The following is a 17,302-nucleotide window of genomic DNA, read 5'->3' as shown; positions in this document are numbered from 1 at the left end:
ATGGTAGAACTGGGACTCACCCATCCAGGAAAGACAAGGCTATTTTCTGGCAGCTTCCTCCCACACCTTGCCATGGGGCAGGGCCAAATCCCATGTCCCCAGGGCTGAGTAACCCGGTGTGGGGACTGGGTCCCATGCCTGCCTCACTGTTCCCTGCCTGCTCCTGCCAGTGTGGCAGGTACTGGATGGCACCAGGGAGATGCCAGACCACGGCAGTGCTGCCACGTACCCGGGCAGGAGCCGATAAGGGGGTGCCACAGCAGGCACAGAGCGAGGCGGCACCTGGGGAAGATGTTTGCACACTGGCATCCTGCCACCCCCCCTGCCCCACACCATGGCCAAAACAGGGTGAAGGAGCCCTTGGGAGCACCCACCCTGGCTGTGCTTTTGAATGGAGAAACTGAGGCAAAGAGAGGGAGGAGCAGCGGGGAAAGAGGGTGTCTGGAAACTCCCCCAGCCCACATGCCTCCCACATCCCCACACGGAGAGGGAGGGCAGGTGCATCACACACAGGTGGTGCGGGACAATGCTGGGGTGGTGTTCAGAGCTGGGGCTGGCAGGATCCATCCTTCCTCACCACCCCATTCCAGGTTCTTGCAGCTGAGGGGTGAAGAGGGTGAACAGGAGCCCCCCAGCCAGCCCTGCCTTTCAAGCCAAGCTCTTGCTCAGTCCCTGACTGGGTGTTGTGACAGCAGTGGCTGCCGCAGAGGGAGGGGGTTGTAAGGGCGGTGGCCCCCTGTACCCTGTCTGTTATGCAAACACGGGGCTGCTCTGTTTCCAAGCACCTGAACAGGTGAGGAGCCACAGGCAAGGAGGGCAGGCAGGCTGTGGGCAGGGCTGAGTTGCCTGCAAAGACCCGGGAGGGAAGGTGAGAGGGAGGCAAGGCAGCCCCCAGCCCTGCCACCCCCCCAGCAGAGGGTATTTATTAAAGGCAGCACCAAGATCAACTCAAGAAAATAATTTGTATCCAAGATGAAAAATTTATTTGCATTTCTTTACAGCATGGGGAGGGGTTTAGGCACAAAATGACAGGGGGTATAGGGCAGCCTCAGTCCCTGCAGAGCCAGGGGCCACCAGGGCTGTCTTCATGCCAGGGAAGGGGCAGAGACCAGCCAGCCCCTCTTTCAGGGGACCACATGGCAACAAGGCCAGGGCTGGCAGAAAATGGGTGAGGAGTAGATACATCCCCAGTGAGGATGTAGTTACCACCTCAAACTGATGCAGGGGGACGCGGCAGGGACAGTGTGAGAGCGGTGCAGCAGCCGCCTGCAGGAGTTCATCAAGACATCACTGTGCCATTGCCAGATCAGCAGCCCTGAACAGCCCCTGTGCTGCTTTATCTCCTGCTGGCATCAGCCAAACAGACCAAGCAGTTTCTCCCAACACCCCCCTCCCCAATCAAAAAACACCCCAAATCTCTATGTACAGACTCCATATGCCATATCAGTACAAAAATATACACAAACTCTACAGATCCCAGCTCAGTAGATCAAAATACAGCTACAAATCACAGTGCACAGAAGAGCATCAGACCCAGGGAGGGATGGGGTCCCCCTGAGAGCATGGCACACCACGGGTGCACCCCAGCATGGGGGGGTGGCAGGTCATCCTCCTGCCTCGGGGGTCACTTCTCATCCAGCCGACAGTACAGGTACATGGAAACTGCCATGGCCGCAATCTGGGGGTGCCAAGATGCAAATCAGCTCCCTTAAACGTGCACCCTCCCTCTCCTTCCCAACATGGCTTTGGGTCACAGCCCACCATCCCCAGTGCCCAGAGGGGAGCGCTGGGTGTGCCCAGGGAAGAAGGCTCAGTAGCCTGGAGCTGCAGCTGGTCCTTGGAGCTGCACCAGCCCCCAGGGCCCCCCAGGCTGGTCCCAGCCCCACATCCAGGCACAGGGAGGAGGCAGCAGTGCTCAGGCACTCACCTCCAAGGCAGCGATGCCAGCTGCCACGCCACCCGCCACTCCTGCATTGGTCCTGATTTCTTCCAAGATCTGTTTGAAACAGCCCTGCAGGAGGCAACCACACAGGTGAGGATGGCAAGAAGTGGCGATACCCCAGCTGCCAGGGCACAGAATCCCCCAGAAAGGGAGGTACTGCTTCTCCAACCTAGAGCACACAGCCATGGAGAAAGTCTGAGGCTTTCAGGACAACTCAGCCACTTGTCAGACCAAATATTGGGTAGGAAGCAAGGAAAGGAAGAGAAGAAGCAGAGAAATCACCCAAAAAGGCAGAATGGTGCCTGGATCCATGCCCAGCACCAGGCAAGCCACTCTATTCCCTTTAGGACCAGAGCAACATAACAGCTTTACTTGTTTCTACCAGGGACAAGCCGAGGCCACCACAGCATTCCCCCAGAACCGAAAGCCTGTGGGACCACCAAGTGCAGAGCTGGGGCTGGAGCTACAGGAGAGATCTCCCTCCCCATGTCCAGGCACACCCTAAGTCAGGCTCTGCCAGTGGGCAAGAGCCACCAGCACGTCCGTACCTCGACAGCCATTTCTGCGGCCAGCGTGCCATTGCAGGGCTCCCGCGTGTCACAGCACTGCCTGGGGTAGCTGTTGTGTGTCTCGTAGTAGTAGGAGTTGTTGAAGTCTGTGTAGTTATTCAGGCCACAGCAGTGAACCTAAGAGGGAGAGAGAGGAAGGGATGGGAAGAGCATTCTACAGGTCTCCCTCCATGCTCCAACACCATCCGGACCCCGCTGGCTCATGGAGGGTGTCACCCAGCTCAACCCTGCTTCAGTGGGCTGCTCTGTAGTCACCCTGGCACCAGGATTTTGCCCCACACATTACCACATACATCTCTCACCCCACTAGGTCCCAAGCAGGTAGTTCCCAGGAACATGGGAAACTGAGGAGGCAGTGACAGCTCAGGACACCAGGATTGTGATGTGTGCCCACTTTCATCTCACTGTCCCACCCAGATGTGCGCCTAGCCCATGCTGGGGGGGATCCTGACCCACAGGAGAGGTCCACAGGGCCCAGCACACCTCTGTCATGGTGACATTCCAGATCTCTGTGAATGTTTTATCCACCCCATACTTCTCCTTCAGGAGCGGGGTCACCAGGCCTGTCAGCAACGTCTCTGCCTGGAAGAAAGGAAAGGAAAACACCATCAGAGAAGCTCCTGGGGAGCACCACAGAGCTGAGCATCCCCATACTGGGCTCAGCTTATGGAAAGGAAGCCCAAAAGACCCAGCATGGCCAGAAGCCACGTCATGTCCATTTGACCCACCTAGAGTTTTTCCCCTTCCCCACTAACCAGTGCTTTATGGCACCAAGGTCACTTATGCCCAGTGAGTCATCTGATAAGCTGCACTGAGGGAGCCAGGAATGACGTTCACCCTGTGGTTGACTTCTCCAGTGCCTAATGAGGCAGTCACCTTTGTCCCCAGGTGGTTTCTCACGTGCCTAATAAGGGGGTGAGTTTGCTCAGCATGAGGCAATAGGGATTCCCCCCCAGTGGCTCCTACCCTCAGAGATGGGGAGGTGTCAAGCCTAAGCTGGTTAGGGACTGAGGGGCTTGACAGAAAGAAGTCGGCAAAACTTGTCCTAAAATAACGAGCGTTATGATAGAACAGGAACCCCTGTTCCACCACCCCAGGCTACACCAGCCTGCCCACGTAGCTGGTGCCAGCAGTGACCAGCACCCCTTCCTCCTGCAGCACTGGCCACTACACAGCTTCCACACCCACGGGCAGCGCTGCCAGCCCACGTCTCCTTTTTCCCAAGGGGTAGGGCAGGTCCCAGATCAGCCCAACCCAAGCCTCAGCTATTGCACTCACAAGACCCGTGAAGACCAGAGCCACCACGGCAGCAGCAACTTCAGCAATGAAGATGATCAGCACCAGTGAGAAGAACTAGGACACAGCAAGGGGAGGGAGGTCAAACCAACAGTCAGAATCCTCAGGCGCCCCTGGAACTCGTCTGCTTCCCCAGGGCTCCAGCCCTCCTCCCTCACTGCCTTCAGCTCTGCTCCTGGGCAGGAGCAGTACAACCCTGGGGTCCTCCAGCCCTCCACCTGCATGGGCTGAGCTCTCTGGACACACTCCAAGAGTGACCTCAGCTTAGCCCCCACTCCTGCCTCCTCTCCTTTCCTGGGGCAGAGACTGAGTCCAGCATTGCCTTTCCAAGGGCCATCCAGACTGCCACCACATGGAAACATCATGGGCAGAGAAACCTGCCCATCAGGTCTCCCCCACCACAGACCCAGCTCAAATGAAGCTTGATAAGGTCAGGCAGGTCCATACCATTATCAGGAGACATTTGCTCTCCTTCTGGGCACCATAGCACCCGAGGAAGCCGATCACCAGCAGGATGGCACCGATGACGATGAGGAGATAGCCCACGTTCACAACCTGCAGGATGCTAGACGAGAGCGCCCCAAATATATTCACGAATGACTCTCCATCCACTTTGACCCAGATGCCAACTCCCAGGAGGGTCCCGCCACCGAGCTGGGAGGAGAAAGGCAATGTCAGCTTCCAGATAGGCACGAGATTTAGTATTTGGGGAAGGCCCTGGCACAGGTGTTTCTCCCCTCAACAGTTTTTCACCACACCAAGCAAGACTTTGCAGCACTGCAGGCAGCTCAAGGCATTGCCAGACAGGTCAGCACCCTGAAACACACCCCACCACCAGCACATCCCCTGGGCAGTGTCACAGCTGCCCCCCTCCCCAGCCTGAGGGGTTTCAGTGCCAGCAGTGGAGCAGCCAAGCCAGCAGTGCCACCTGCCTCGCCATGGCCAGTGTGGACACTGGCCATCACTCTGCCACAAGTTCCCCCATACAGGGCGGCTGCCTGCCCACCCAGAGGAGAAGCTGAGCAGCCCCAGATAGTCACGTACTCCTGGGCAAGCCCAACTCTGGGCTGCCTGCAGTGTGTGCCAGCCCTCCCCTCTGCCTGCTCGACCTTCCTCACCACACTCAAATCCTGGCAGGAGCTTTACAGAGGGAGCGTTTCAGCAGAGTGAAAGGCTGTATCCCACCACACACCCCTTCCAGGTGTCTCCTGCAGGGCCAGGGCAGCTCTTGCGAGCTCCACTCCTTGCCCTGGGTGGGAGTAGAGCCTGCTCTGAATTCCCGATATCCAGGAACCCCAAAGCCACAGTCACACAAGGGGGTAGAGCCCCCAGGCAGGGACACAGCAAACCCCCTGTTCCGGGGCACTCAGCACCTTCCCAAGCTTCAGCACAGCGAGGGACAAGGGCAGCTGATGCAACAGCCGCTGCCCCCAGAGCACGGCACAGCCCTCTGGGCTTTGCAAGTCCCACCTACACCCACCTGCCCACACTCTCCACCTCATCGCCCATAGAAAGGAGCCCGCAGGGGCAGGACAGCCCAGCCGGACCCACCCCACACCCGCTCCGGGGGCTCCCCGGGACCCCCTCCCGCACATCCCGGCCTCCGGGCGCACTTACGAAGATGGCCAGGTTGAAAAGGATCATCATGACCTTGACAAAGGTGAAGCACCCCATCTTTGCACCTGGGGAGAGTAGAGAGGTTACCGGGGGAACCCTCAGGCAGTACAGCTGCCGCCGTCCCGGGAGCCCAGCGCCCCTCCAGAGGAAACCCGGGGGTCCCCAGGGGCGGGGAGGGACAGAACCCAACTTACCTGACGGGAGAGCAGAGCCCAGCGTCCCGTCCTGCCCCAGCCCGCTCTGCCTCCGCCGCCCCGCCGGTGCCGCCTTTAACGGGGCGCGGCCCCGGGGCCGCCCCCGCCGCCGGAGCCCCCCGCCCCGTCCGGCCCCGCCGGGGCCACCCCTCGGTGCGGCGGGGACCCGGAGCCCTGCTGCCCTCTGCTGCTGGCCGCCTCCGTGGGACGCGCTGCCCGCTCCCTGCTGTGTCCCCGCGGGGTCCCTCCTGCCCTGGGGACATCGGGGGGACATCGGGGGGACATCGGGGGGACATCGGGGGGCCGCGGTTCCGGCCCCGGGGCTGTTCCAGCCTGTGCCGGAGGCTGCAGCTCTGGGGGTACCACCCCGCCGCCCTCCTCCGCACCCCAGCACTCACAGCCTCCCTCTGCCAGCCAAGGCTGAGCCGCCCCATCCTCCCGGGCTGGTTCTGGGGGTGACCTGCCGGTCCCCCTTCTCGCCGCCACTCAGGCAGGGACCCCTCCAAAACCCGAATTTCCATTATCCCGGGCCAAAAGAGAAGCTGGCAAAGGAGGGCGCAGGGGAACGGCCGCACGAGCCGCTTTGCGAAGGAGAAGCCGGAGCCGCACGGGCCGGCCCCAGCTGCTGCGACACAACAGGGTGACGGCAGGAGGGGACAGGGACAGCCGTGACAGATGCCAGCACTGGAGCAGTCAGCGGAGACCTGCCATTGCCTAAGGGCTGCCAAAAGTGATTTTCTTTGGAAAGACGCTTTGAAACAGGGCTGGTTTCCCACAGAGGAGGGCTGCAAGAGAGCCACACCACACAGGAGGGATGCTGCCTCCACAGGTCTGACCCTGGCAGTGGTTCTTGCCCATCCAGAGCGCTTTTGGGGCGGGAGCTTGTGCTGGTCCCCTCGCCTATAGCCACAGTGAGTCCCTTCAACTTGTCATCAAACCACAGAGTGATGCAGGAGGCAGGGGAGACCTCACCCTGCAGGAAGCCAGGCTCTGTGTGCTCGGCACGCTCCACCCCACACACAGCTCCCCCAAAACCCCACAGCACATTCCCTGCCTGGCTGTAATGATACATTTCGGCAGCATGAAGTCAGCCCCACTGGGCTCCAGCCAAATCACAGTGGTATTTGGGGAAAGCCTCTCAGGCACCCTGGCTACCAACACACCCCCTGCTGCAGCTGGGGGCTGTAGCCCTCGCCCCCTCACTGCCTGTAGCCTCAGCCCTTTTCCTGCAGCAGCTGCCAGGAAGCTGCTCAGAGTCAGGGCCAAGCTTTCATTCCTCTCCCAAAGGGGGACAGCTGCTCCAAAACCCCCTCTCATATTGCCCCTCTCCCAAAAGTTGCCCCATCCCAGCCTGGCCCTGTTTACTGCACACAATCCCCCACCCCAAAAGTAATTTTTGGCAAGTACGTGAATACTTGCTCTTCTTCCCAATCATTGCCAGCCACAGGGAAAAACAAGGACAAGTTATGGACTGTTCCCCTCACCTCCTCCAGCACCTGGTGCTGCAGCCTGGGGTTCAGCTGCTCCCCAGCATCACCCACCTGAGCCCCATTAGGGAGCCAGAGCTGGATTTTCTGGTTCTCTGGGAAGGCCTGACCTGACCACAGAAGGACGAGTCCAGTGACATTCCCATGTCCCTCCTGCCCAGCAAGGCCACGCCATGTCCCTGCTGTCCCCGTCCTCTCCCACAGGCCAGCTGCTGAGCATCCTCTTCCCTGCAGCATGGGGATGCCTCTCACCAGGGCATGGGCAGCAAAGCTCCTCCAAGCAGCCCACCCTGGGAGACTGAGAGCAGGGAAGTGGCCTCAGTTTCCCTCCTGGTAAAGCACTGGGTAAGAAGCCCCAGGCATCACCAGCCATGGAGACCAGCCAAGTCTGTGACTGGTAGGATTTTGGGATATCCCAAACCAGGTGAGTCCCTTGCAAAGGGTTCTCACATGTCTGTTTTGGGCTGGCAGCATCTACCCAGCTGTCTGTCCAGCATCCAGACACCTGGGCAGCCAGGACGGGCAGACACACTGCAATGTGCCAGCGATGCACCCGACTTTGGATCTGCAGATGGAAGTTCCTGAATGTTGCAAATTTGTGCTGAATTCATCACTTCCCACCTCCTGATGCGGAGAAATAAATATCTACATCAGCCAAAAGTTTTTGATGTCTTGAAATATTTCAGTTCTTGGCTTTGAAAGGACTCAAAGCATTTTGGCTGGAGAGCTGGGGAAATCCCAGTTCCCCCACCTTGGGAGGGACCAGTCAGTGGGACCACACCGATTTCCCTGTGGCTGCACGGGGGAGTGCTCCCCATTTCTGTGGCTATGTGCAAAACCACGGCTTGAGTCCCAAAGGCAGGAGCTGCCCCATCTGGTGCTGCTCCCTCTGCCATGTGGGGCCCGGGCTGTAAATCCAGGGGTGATAGGGGGCTGCCAGTGTGTGCCAGCAGCGCATCGCCCTGAGCGTGTCCCTCGGGGGGAGGATCTGTCCCTGTGCTCAGTCACGGTGCTGTCCCAGCTGTGTGCTGATAACGCAGCCAGCCAGGGGCTCGGTGACAGCGTCCCTCCCTGGTACCGGGCTGAGCTTCCTGCCGTGCATGTCCCCACCTCAGCCAGCCCCGAGCCTGCCCACCGCCCCAGATCACATTTCCTTCTTCCTCACGCGTGTCCAGGCCGGCAAATCCCTCTCGCATTAATGACCCAGAGGCAGGCCGGGGCGGCAGCTGCCGAGCCGGGCGGGCTCGGGGATGCGGGGATGCGGGGATGCGCGCCGGGGTCACACCAGGACAGCTCCGTGCCCAGCGCCGGCACTCGGGGGCTGCGCAGCCTCCAGCGCCCTCTCGCCAGCCACCAGGGCTGGGGGGCTGCTGCAGCTTTGTCCCCACGTCGGGCTGTGGGAGCTGGCCCAGCTCTGCTCCTGGGGTGTGCTGTGCCCGCTGCCCGGAGAGGCGGCACTGAGGGGCCCCGGGGTGCCCTGCGCACCCCCTCCAGCAGCTCCCGGCAGCTGCCGTGCTGAGAAGCTTCAGCCCTGCGGAGAGGCACAGGAAAGAGCCCCAGCAGGACCTCCAGTCTTTCCTTATGTTCCTCGGGCTCTCCCTCCCCAGCCCCGGGGCAGCCCCAGCCCAGCAGGCAGTTTGGTGGCGCTGGCACAGCTCGCCTGTGGCAGCAAGTGGCCAGAGGTTGTCCATGGATGCCACACTGGGACGTTGTTTGAAGAGGCACTTGGCTCTCCCTAAACCAAAATCCACAGGAGCCAGAGCTCAATACTGGGCACTCTGGAAGAAAACCAAGAGACAGAGAGTTTTCCTGCTCCTAAAGAGAAAGCAAAGCAAGACCCATTCCAAATTGTGGAAACAGTAGCGATACCAAAATTCTCTATGTTTTTTTCTGGCTGGGAAGGGCTCAGCCCGGTTCTGCAGCCTCACTTTCTCCAGCCGGGCATGTTAACAGCTCTATTTATGCTCTATTTATTCACAGCCATGTGGCCAACTTCCCTGGACGCAAGCGTGGCAGCCCCCAAAAGCAAAGAGGGGAGCAGTGGGACCCCTGTCACTTCAGAATGGCCAGGACAGGCAGCCAAGGTGGATGCTGAGCATTCCCTGGAGATGGTCCCACCAAGGGTTATCCCTCCAGCCAGGGGAGGAGAGAAGCTGCAGAAGGGCATGGTGACCCCTCCTCCCCACAGAGCCATCCTGGGCTGCCCTGACAGGGAGCAGAGGGCAGCCTGAAAGGAGCTGTGGGGTGCAGGGAGCAAGGACAGCTCCTCCTGCTCTCTCCACAGAACAGTCAAGGCCAGGCAAGCCAAGGCAAAGCTCTCATTGCCATGAGTGCTGCTCATTAATCCAGAGAGGATGGATTAATCAGGGCCTGACAAGCAGCTCCTCTGGCTCAATCAATATCAGTAAAGGCCTGAAGCACCTCTTGCAGCCTTCACAGGGTGCTCTCTGAGGGCCCTCTGCCCACCTTGGGAGATGTGCCAAACTCTGGGCTGGAGTGGTGTGGGGGTTTGAATTAACCAGGTAGGGGTGGCAGAGGGTGAGGGGCAGCAGAGTTTTGGGAATGATCCTTGTGCAGTGCAGCTGGAATGGGGTGTAAGGGCTGCTCTGGGGGTTCTTGGGGCAGGAGCCAGCCAGTGAGAGCTGGGGTGATGCTCATCCCCATCCAGACATTGCAGGGTTGGGGCAGTGGATCTTGGCTCAAGCAGGAAATGGTGCCATTGTGTTTGGGGACCTCAAGGGTTCATCAGGAGGGAAAGATATCTGCACTGGGAAGGAGGGATCCCACTCAGCATCCTGGGAAGGGGAGGATATGGATGTCATGCCAGGTTGTTCCCCTGCCCCTGAGCTGCAGGGCTGGGTTGATTCCTGGCCTGTGTATTGGATTGATGCTAGGACAGGATGGGCAGAAACACTGGACAGTGATGCACCCACCAGCCTCCCCAGCTCGGACCCTGTCCCAGGAGGAAAACACCTCCTTGCCTTTCCCCAGGCAGCCCCCAGGGCACTGGCACTGTGCTCAGCCTGGTTAACCTCACAGCCCCGTGGGACACACTGGGGAGACCAGGCAGGGCTTTAGGCACTCAGCAAAACCTCTTCACCCCTGGTGGGGCACAGGGAACATGACTGGGGAAGCATGACTGGAGAGAGGGCAGCATCTGGCTGTTCACAGCCAGCTCTGACTCTGTCCCACCAGCAGCAACAGCAGCATGGTGCCAGCAGAAATGGGATGAGGGAGAGAAAAATCCATTGTTCTCCCAAGGACCAGCAGCTGGGCTGGATCCAGCTGAGGAGTGGGGCAGAGGGGGCTGTGTGCTGCCCAAGGAAGTGCAGCTGGGGAGGAATCCCCCAGGATGCTGCTGCCCTGCACCATCAGGCCATGCACTACAGGGAAAGGAGGGGGGGTTCGCTGAAATTCTGGATGAGAAGGGTCATACATCTCCTGCATTGCTCTGCTGGCCTCGGTGTCTGTTTCCTCAGTTTTCTCAGAACTTGGGATTCCTCCTTGGACTTCATGCCACCCCTGCACTGCTGCCTGCAGTGGCTTGGATTCAGCCAGCGTGCATTTCCCAGAGCCCGTGTTTTAGGTACCATCTATTTTTAGGATGTCCAACCTGCAGCAAAGACAAGGAGCCACAACCATTTCAGAGAAGTCAGCGTGAGAAGCAAGGATTTAGGAAAAAAAAACACAAACAATAACCAAAGCAAGCCTTTGAGCCTTTGGGAACATCACATCCACCTCTCTGTGCCTCACAGACAGACATATACTGGGATAGCTTGTCCAAGCTCAGGAGGAGAGCGAGGAACCAGAGCATCCCTGAGCTGGGATTCTCCATGACATCTCCTGCCTGTCCTGTGCGTGTTTTTTAGCCTGGTTAAGGGATGGGATTCTATGTGTGTGTGTGTGTTTGAGAGCTGGCTGGCATAAGGGGGGTGTCCATGGGGTGCTGGTCCTCTCCTGTCCTTTAGCACCCCTAAGGATGGATGGAGACCCACAGATGGGAGATCTCCATCCTACAGAGGATGCAATTTGGGAGCAGAGATGCTGCATCTGGGAATGAAGTCATCCACCTACTCCTACAATTCTCCCTCCTCCTGTTCGGTAGCCGGGTGCCCCCCGCCCCCCGACGCGCTGCGGCGGGGGGGCCGCCCGGCTACCGAGCAGGAGGAGGAGGAGGAGGAGGAGGGACGCTGACATCACCGCCGGAGCGCGGCTCGGCGGGGCCGGGAGCCGGCTCCGCTCCGCTCCCGTTCTCCGCTCCCGCCGGTGGAGCCACCGCGCCCGGTAAGGCTGGAGGGGCGGCGGGAGGGCTCTGGGAGGCGGGTGCATGGATGGACAGACAGACGGCTGCTGCTCATCATCCCTCCATCCCTCTTCCACGGGATCCTGCTGGAAGCTGGGGGGCAGTGGGTCGGCAGCAGCACAGTCTTTCCCCCTAGGGATGATGTCACTCCTGGAGGAATATATAAAAATGCACCAAAAAAAAAAAAAAAAAAAAAAAAAGGAAAAAAAATACCAAACCCACATGAAAAACCTACATCTTCATTTGCCAGCTCCGTGCAGCAATGCCAGGCTGGAGCTGCCGGAGGGGAGCTGCGTGCGGCAGGAGGTTTCTCAGCACATATGTCTATTTTAAAAACCCGTGGCGTGATCTCTTGCCCTACTTTCCAGACTCTTGCCGGTACTTTCCTTGCGTGCAGTGGCCGAGCCCTGCTGGCGGGAGCTCCCTGGGAAGCAGGAGCCGAGCGAGCCGCTGGGCTCTCCCTGCTGCCGGGAGGCCGGGATGGGGGACGGGCACGACGCTGAGGTCAAGGCAGAGGTTTGGTCACTAACGCGCTGCCTTTCTCTCCGGCAGAGGAGGGATGTCCCCAGCACGGTGCGGATGAGGCCAGGCTAACGAGGACCCTCGATTGTCCCCTCTACCCCCATTAGCCTCGTTCGCTCCCCTCCGCTGAAGAAACAGCTCCTTACCCACGGCTCCTGAGCCAACGAGCCCCGGGCGCTCGTGTGGCTCCACAGCAATTCCAGCCTTGGAGGGTCAGGAGCCGCTCTCCATCTCACAGATTTTCCAACACCGAGGTTTCCACCGTGGTGTGCAGGGAAGGGAGCGCTCCCAGCCCCACCCTGCCCGAGCGCAGCCACCGCTGTCCCTGCGGCCACCGCGGGCCCCCCATGCCCGGCCGGGGCTGGCCGTGACCCCCGGCACGCCATGGCCTCCTCGGACGGGCTGCAGTACCGGGCTCTCTACGAGTACCAGAAGGACCGGGAGGAGGACCTGGCGCTGTGCCCCGGGGATGTGCTGACGGTCAGCAGGGCCGGGCTGCTCAGCAGCCCCAACTACAAGGACGGGGACGAGCGCAGCCCCCAGGGTTGGCTGCACGGCGTCAACGAGCGCACCAAGGAGCGCGGAGACTTCCCCGGCACCTACGTGGAGTACCTGGGTCCCACCCGCATCGCCACCGCCGCCACCAAGGCCAGGCCGCGGCCCTTGCCCCTGCCACCCGCCGGGACCCCCGCGCCCTGGGGTGAGTGAGGGGGGCAGGAAGGCGGGAGCCCACGGGCGGGTGTCCCCTGCAAGATGGAGAGGGTGGCGTGGAGCCGGGGAGGATGCTTGCAGCTGAGGTGACTTGGTGGGAAACCGCGCTCGGGATGGGGATCCAGCCCCAGAAAAAGAAGTTGTCCTGGGAATTATTTGCCCTGGTGTATGGAGGCTGCCTCAGGAGGCAGGGGATGCCCAGAGTGTCGCTGCCCCCCAGGCAAACATGCTGCAGGGATTGCTCCTCACCAGCATCCCGGGCTGGCTGCTGTGCTGGCACGGGGTGTCCAAGGGGATCCACATCCATGAGAACACAGGAGAAGATGCAAGACCCCTTTGGCCCCTCAGAGAGGAGCAGAAAGGCCCAAGGTGGTCCCAGGGGACCTTTTTTCCAGCAGCTCCTCTCCCCACCACTGCGGCACCTGATTCAGGCTGCTCTCAGTGCCCAGGCGAGTGCTGGCCCTCGGCCAGCTCCCAGCCTCACTGTCACTTTGTGCAAGCTGGGACAGGGGACAATCTTGGCAAGCGGTGTGGTCACTCCCTGGGGGTCTCCTCTGTCCCTGGGGGCTGCAGCAGAGCGCTGGGGGGGACATTTGGCAGGATCTTCCTGGCACAGGGGCCTCCGGACATTTCTCTGCCTGGATCTGCCAAGCTTGTGCAGCCGGCTCTGCCCTCGCCACTCACCGTGGCCGAGCGTGTTTGGGCCAGGAGGGATTTCACAGCAGTTCACAATGTACACGAGCTAAACAAAAAAAAAACCCCAAAGTTAGAATCCCCCCTTCCAGCCAGGCACATCCCGGTGACCCCAGTCTAAGCCATGGTGCTCTCCTGCTCTGGGAGCAGAAATGGCTGTCCGTGCTGGCCTGGGGCTGGGAGAGCGGCATTGCCTTCAGCCATGGCAGGAAAACCTGCCCAGCCACTGCTCTGGCACCTCAGACACCCTCCTCGGCCACTTTGGGACCAGTGTGGTAACCAAAGGCGCAGCCCCTGTGCTGGCTGGGCGTTGGGTGTGCCTTGGTCTGGGTTTGGCGGGGCACTCACTGATGAGGAGCCTGTCTCCCTTCAAAACACGGTGCAGGACCCCCTTGTCGCCGTGATTTGAGGTGGGGACCGCCTGGCTCCGGGGCTGAGCACGGCACCAGCCATGTCCATGTGTGGGGCTGCCATGAGGGTCCTGACGTGCAGCCCCACGAGCGCACGGGAAGGACAGCGGGCCCCCCCTCACCTCCCCTCACCAAAATGCAGGTGCTCCTCCCCGACCAGTGCGCCAAGGCAGCCGCAGTCCCAGCAGCACTGGTGAGGCTCCGTCAGCAGCTACGTGCTGGATTTGCAGGAGGGTGGAGGCCACTTTTTGGGGGTGTTTATCCTGCCAGACAAGGGGGTTTGAGCCCCCTGCCCAGTCCAGCTCAGTGGTGAGCCCTCTGACTGTTGAGAAGGCAGAGCTCTGGAAAACTCAGGGCTGTGTGGAGATTTTGGGGCAGGCAGGAGCAGACCCCAGGGCTCTCCAGCCCTGCTCACCGGGAAGGCAAAGCCACCTTCTTGTTTCTGCCTTCGCTGCCCCTCACGCAGGGGGTGCCACGGGCTCCTCTCCGAGGGAGATGTGCCCAGGGACCCCTGCCCACAGGTGCTGAGGATGTGGAGATTCCCTACAATCCCTAATTCCCTACAAATCAAGGAATGTCCGCAGCAGGAAGATTGTCCTGGCCGGAGAGCCTGGCCCATGTGGAAGGTCTCAGTGTAGGCACCTCAGCCCTGCGTGCACTCAGGTGAAAGGATAACAGAATTTTAAAAAATGTAAAACCCATAGTTTTTAGTAGGGAAAAAAGCCCTCAAGCCGGGTTTTGGGGTAGGTTGGGGAGGGCGCTGCTGTCTGCAGGACGTGCTCTGGCCATGGCCAGGTGTCCAGCCCTGCTGTCCAGGGGGACACTGGGTGCTGCCTTCCCAGTGCTGTGCCATGGGGTGTCCCTCCATGGGGTGCCTTTCCTGGGGTGATGCCAAGGCGTGCAGGCACCTCAGTCGGGGACGTTCTGTCCCACAGCCACGTCTTTCTGCGGCACAGGAGCAGTGTGTGCCATTTTGTGTCAGTTTAAACCCAAACCTCCCAGCTCACAGGGTTCCCCTTAGAGTAAAAATCTCTGACATCCTCTTGGAAGAGAAGGTACTTTTGTTTTGGTTTGGGATTTTTTGGTTTGGTTTTATTTTCGAAAATTCTTCCCATTCTGATTCCATTTCCAGACGGAGGTTGAGGGATGTTTTTCTGGCAAAAAAGCCCTCATTTATATTTCTGTGATGACAGCATACCCCCACCCCCCCCAGCCCCGAGTGCCCTCAGTTCCCACCGAGCCCTGGTGCCACACAGGGACCCTGAGCTGGCTCAGGCTGTGGAGGAAGTCCTGAATGACAGACACTGCATGTCCCAGCCATGCCTTCGAGCCAGGGCTGCCTCTGCAGGGAGGAATGGTCCTTTTTTTAATTAAATAAGGTCCCAAAAATGGCTCTGCAGCAGATCCGGGTCCCAGGGGACTTCCAGGATCTTGCTGGTTGTTTTGCCCCTGACTTGGTGTCCTGGGCAGCACCACTGCCTCGAGGCATCGCCTCCACTTCCCTGGGGCTGGAGTCGAGTGGGGCATCAGGATGCTGGGGCCCAGTCTGGCACAGCTTGGGGCTATTCCTGCCATTCCCAGCATGGAGAAAGTTATTTTTTTGCAGTCACCACCTTTGCCATTGATTTGGAGGCGAAGCCCCGTTTCCCTAATTACAAAACCACTCATGCAGTGGGGACATTTTTGCATGAGATTCCAACGATGCACTTTGCTTTTAAGCCTGAAATCTTCCCTGATCCCACCCAAGGCACCAACACACCCTCACTGGATGGCAGAGGGGACACCCTGGCTGTGCCTGGGGGTTGTGGCCATGCCTGGGGACTGGAGCAGCCACCCACGAGTGGCAGGTTTGCATCTTTATCTGTTCTCCAGGGAGCACCAGGGCATCACCACAGTGAGGATCAGAGCCTGGATCTACCTGTTGCAGCCAGGTTGTGTTTTTTGCAAAAGATTGAAGGCAGCGTGGCCCTGCCCAAAGTCCCTCTTCTATTTTTTTTTTTTATTTTTTTTTTTAGCCTTTCCACATGCTGTCCGTGCTGCAGCAGTCGCACACAGCCCTGGTGTGCCGCAGCCAGTGACACCCCTGGCAGCCCCCCTGCCTTTCTGGGGGTCTCAAGGCCACTAAAGAGAGAGCAGGGAGAAATGCCAGCACTGCCTGCCAAGGTCTCCTTTGGGTTTAACCCACACAGGAAGGGTTTATCAGCTGGGGTGAGAAAGAGGGATGGATGGATGGATGGATGGACGGACACAACATGCCCTGGGATAAGGACAGCTGCCCTCCTGCCTGCCAAGGGGTTTGCTCCTCTCTGTTATGGTCTGGAGATGGGTGTCCTGGTCCTGACCCAGGAGTCAGGAGCACATGGGGATTTTGCTGTGGGAACCCTGACCCCTGTTTGGCTGAAGGGCTCTTCATGGGCTGAGGGAGACGTACAGCAGCCAAGGGGAGACTGAGTCGTCCCTGGGCCCGTGCTCAGCCCTGCTGTGCACACCTGAGAAGCCAGGCAGGTGAGAGCTGCAGAGAGAAGTGTCTGTGGCGGGCATGGATCTGAGTCCCCAGCTCCTGCCTGGTGTCACTATGGGCTGTGGGTGATGAGAGGGACAGTCTGAGTGCCGTGGGAAGAGAGGTGGGGAAGGGGTTTTTAGCTTGGAGGATCTCCATGCCCAGGATGGGATGCTCCCCACGGGTAGGGCACATGCCTGAGCAGGTCTTTGCATCTCAGCAAGCAGCTGAGCCCCCAGCGGTGACTCTTACTGCAAAAAGAGGATAAAATAAAGGGAGAAGTGCTCCAAAATTAGACATGCATGAGCCAAAGCGTTGGTTGTGGCTGTGCCAAAGCAGCAGCTTGATCCTGTCCTGGGGCAGCTGAGGAAAGTGGAATTCCTGCAGGCAGGAATTTCCAAACCCCACTCTCCCCTTCTTTTCCCCACAGGACTCCCCGGGCAGGCAGAGCTCGCCGAGCACCCGGCTCTCCCCGAGCAGGCGCTGCCGACCGTGGCCAGGCTCATCGAGGCTCTGGAAAAACAAGGTAGGGAGAAGCAGGGCCCCGAGCCGCCGGGCACAGCCGGGGGCACACACAGCCACCCTCTGCCCGCTTCAGAGCGCCCCAAGAGCATGGCCGGAGCCAGAGCTGTCCCCATGCCCCCGGTCCCCGCGGGCTGCCCCCGGCTCGGGAAGGAGGAGGTGGGCTCAGCACTAACCCCGCTCTCCCCTCTGTGTCCCAGGGCTCGACAGCGAGGTGCTCTACAGGCCGGGCCCCGGCGTGCTGGGGGATGCCGAGCTGAAACAGGCCCTCCTGGCTGGTGAGTCCCGCATCCCCGCCGTGCTCCCAGCAGGGAGGGGGCTGTGGAGGTGATGCTGCCCTGGCAGGGACGGGTTACGGCACCAACATCATCACAGCCCTAATCCCAGCTCGCCTGCATGCGGACCCCCCTCTTCTCCCCGTGTGATGCAGCTGAAAGTGATGCAGGTGCAGGGCAAGGGCGCTTCAGTAGATATTTTTATTTTTATTTTTATTTTTATTTTTATTTTTATTTTTATTTTTATTTTTATTTTTATTT

At 59.7% G+C, this 17,302-nt stretch overlaps 2 protein-coding genes across 2 annotated transcripts in view; one reads left to right on the top strand and one right to left on the bottom strand.

Moving 5' to 3' along the window:
• Nucleotides 1-960: 960 nt before the first annotated feature.
• Nucleotides 961-5,700, bottom strand: TSPAN1 (tetraspanin 1). The gene is made up of 8 exons (XM_023932493.2): nucleotides 5,619-5,700; nucleotides 5,425-5,489; nucleotides 4,255-4,461; nucleotides 3,790-3,864; nucleotides 2,995-3,093; nucleotides 2,491-2,628; nucleotides 1,928-2,011; nucleotides 961-1,678 (listed from the first exon to the last, which is right to left on the bottom strand). The coding sequence occupies exons 2-8, from the start codon at nucleotides 5,479-5,481 to the stop codon at nucleotides 1,625-1,627; spliced, it is 714 nt and encodes a 237-aa protein (XP_023788261.1). The 5' UTR covers nucleotides 5,482-5,489; nucleotides 5,619-5,700; the 3' UTR covers nucleotides 961-1,624.
• A 5,597-nt stretch (nucleotides 5,701-11,297) lies between these two features.
• Nucleotides 11,298-17,302, top strand: part of PIK3R3 (phosphoinositide-3-kinase regulatory subunit 3) — a 78,033-nt gene continuing 72,028 nt past the window's right edge. Inside the window, exons 1-4 of the mRNA XM_086901528.1 lie at nucleotides 11,298-11,389; nucleotides 11,961-12,630; nucleotides 16,675-16,770; nucleotides 16,967-17,044. Of these exons, the coding sequence (XP_086757654.1) occupies nucleotides 12,315-12,630; nucleotides 16,675-16,770; nucleotides 16,967-17,044 (490 nt within the window). The 5' untranslated portion in view covers nucleotides 11,298-11,389; nucleotides 11,961-12,314. The remainder of the gene's footprint in view (nucleotides 11,390-11,960; nucleotides 12,631-16,674; nucleotides 16,771-16,966; nucleotides 17,045-17,302) is intronic.

This window comes from Cyanistes caeruleus, chromosome 9 (genome assembly GCF_971803275.1).
Source record: "Cyanistes caeruleus chromosome 9, bCyaCae1.hap1.1, whole genome shotgun sequence".
NCBI classification, from domain to species: domain Eukaryota; kingdom Metazoa; phylum Chordata; class Aves; order Passeriformes; family Paridae; genus Cyanistes; species Cyanistes caeruleus.
Note: the sequence above shows the minus strand (reverse complement) of the source record. Positions and strands in the feature narration are given on the sequence as shown.

What these genes read in the sequence shown, in the direction of transcription:
- TSPAN1 (XM_023932493.2), bottom strand. Translation starts at nt 5,481, where the DNA reads ATGGGGTGCTTCACCTTTGTCAAGGTCATGATGATCCTTTTCAACCTG. An exon ending in GCAAATGTCTCCTGATAATG is followed by an intron (nt 3,865 to 4,254) that starts GTATGGACCTGC and finishes GCTGTGTCCTAG; the next exon opens with TTCTTCTCACTGGTGCTGAT. An exon ending in GGAATGTCACCATGACAGAG is followed by an intron (nt 2,629 to 2,994) that starts GTGTGCTGGGCC and finishes TCTCCCTCTTAG; the next exon opens with GTTCACTGCTGTGGCCTGAA.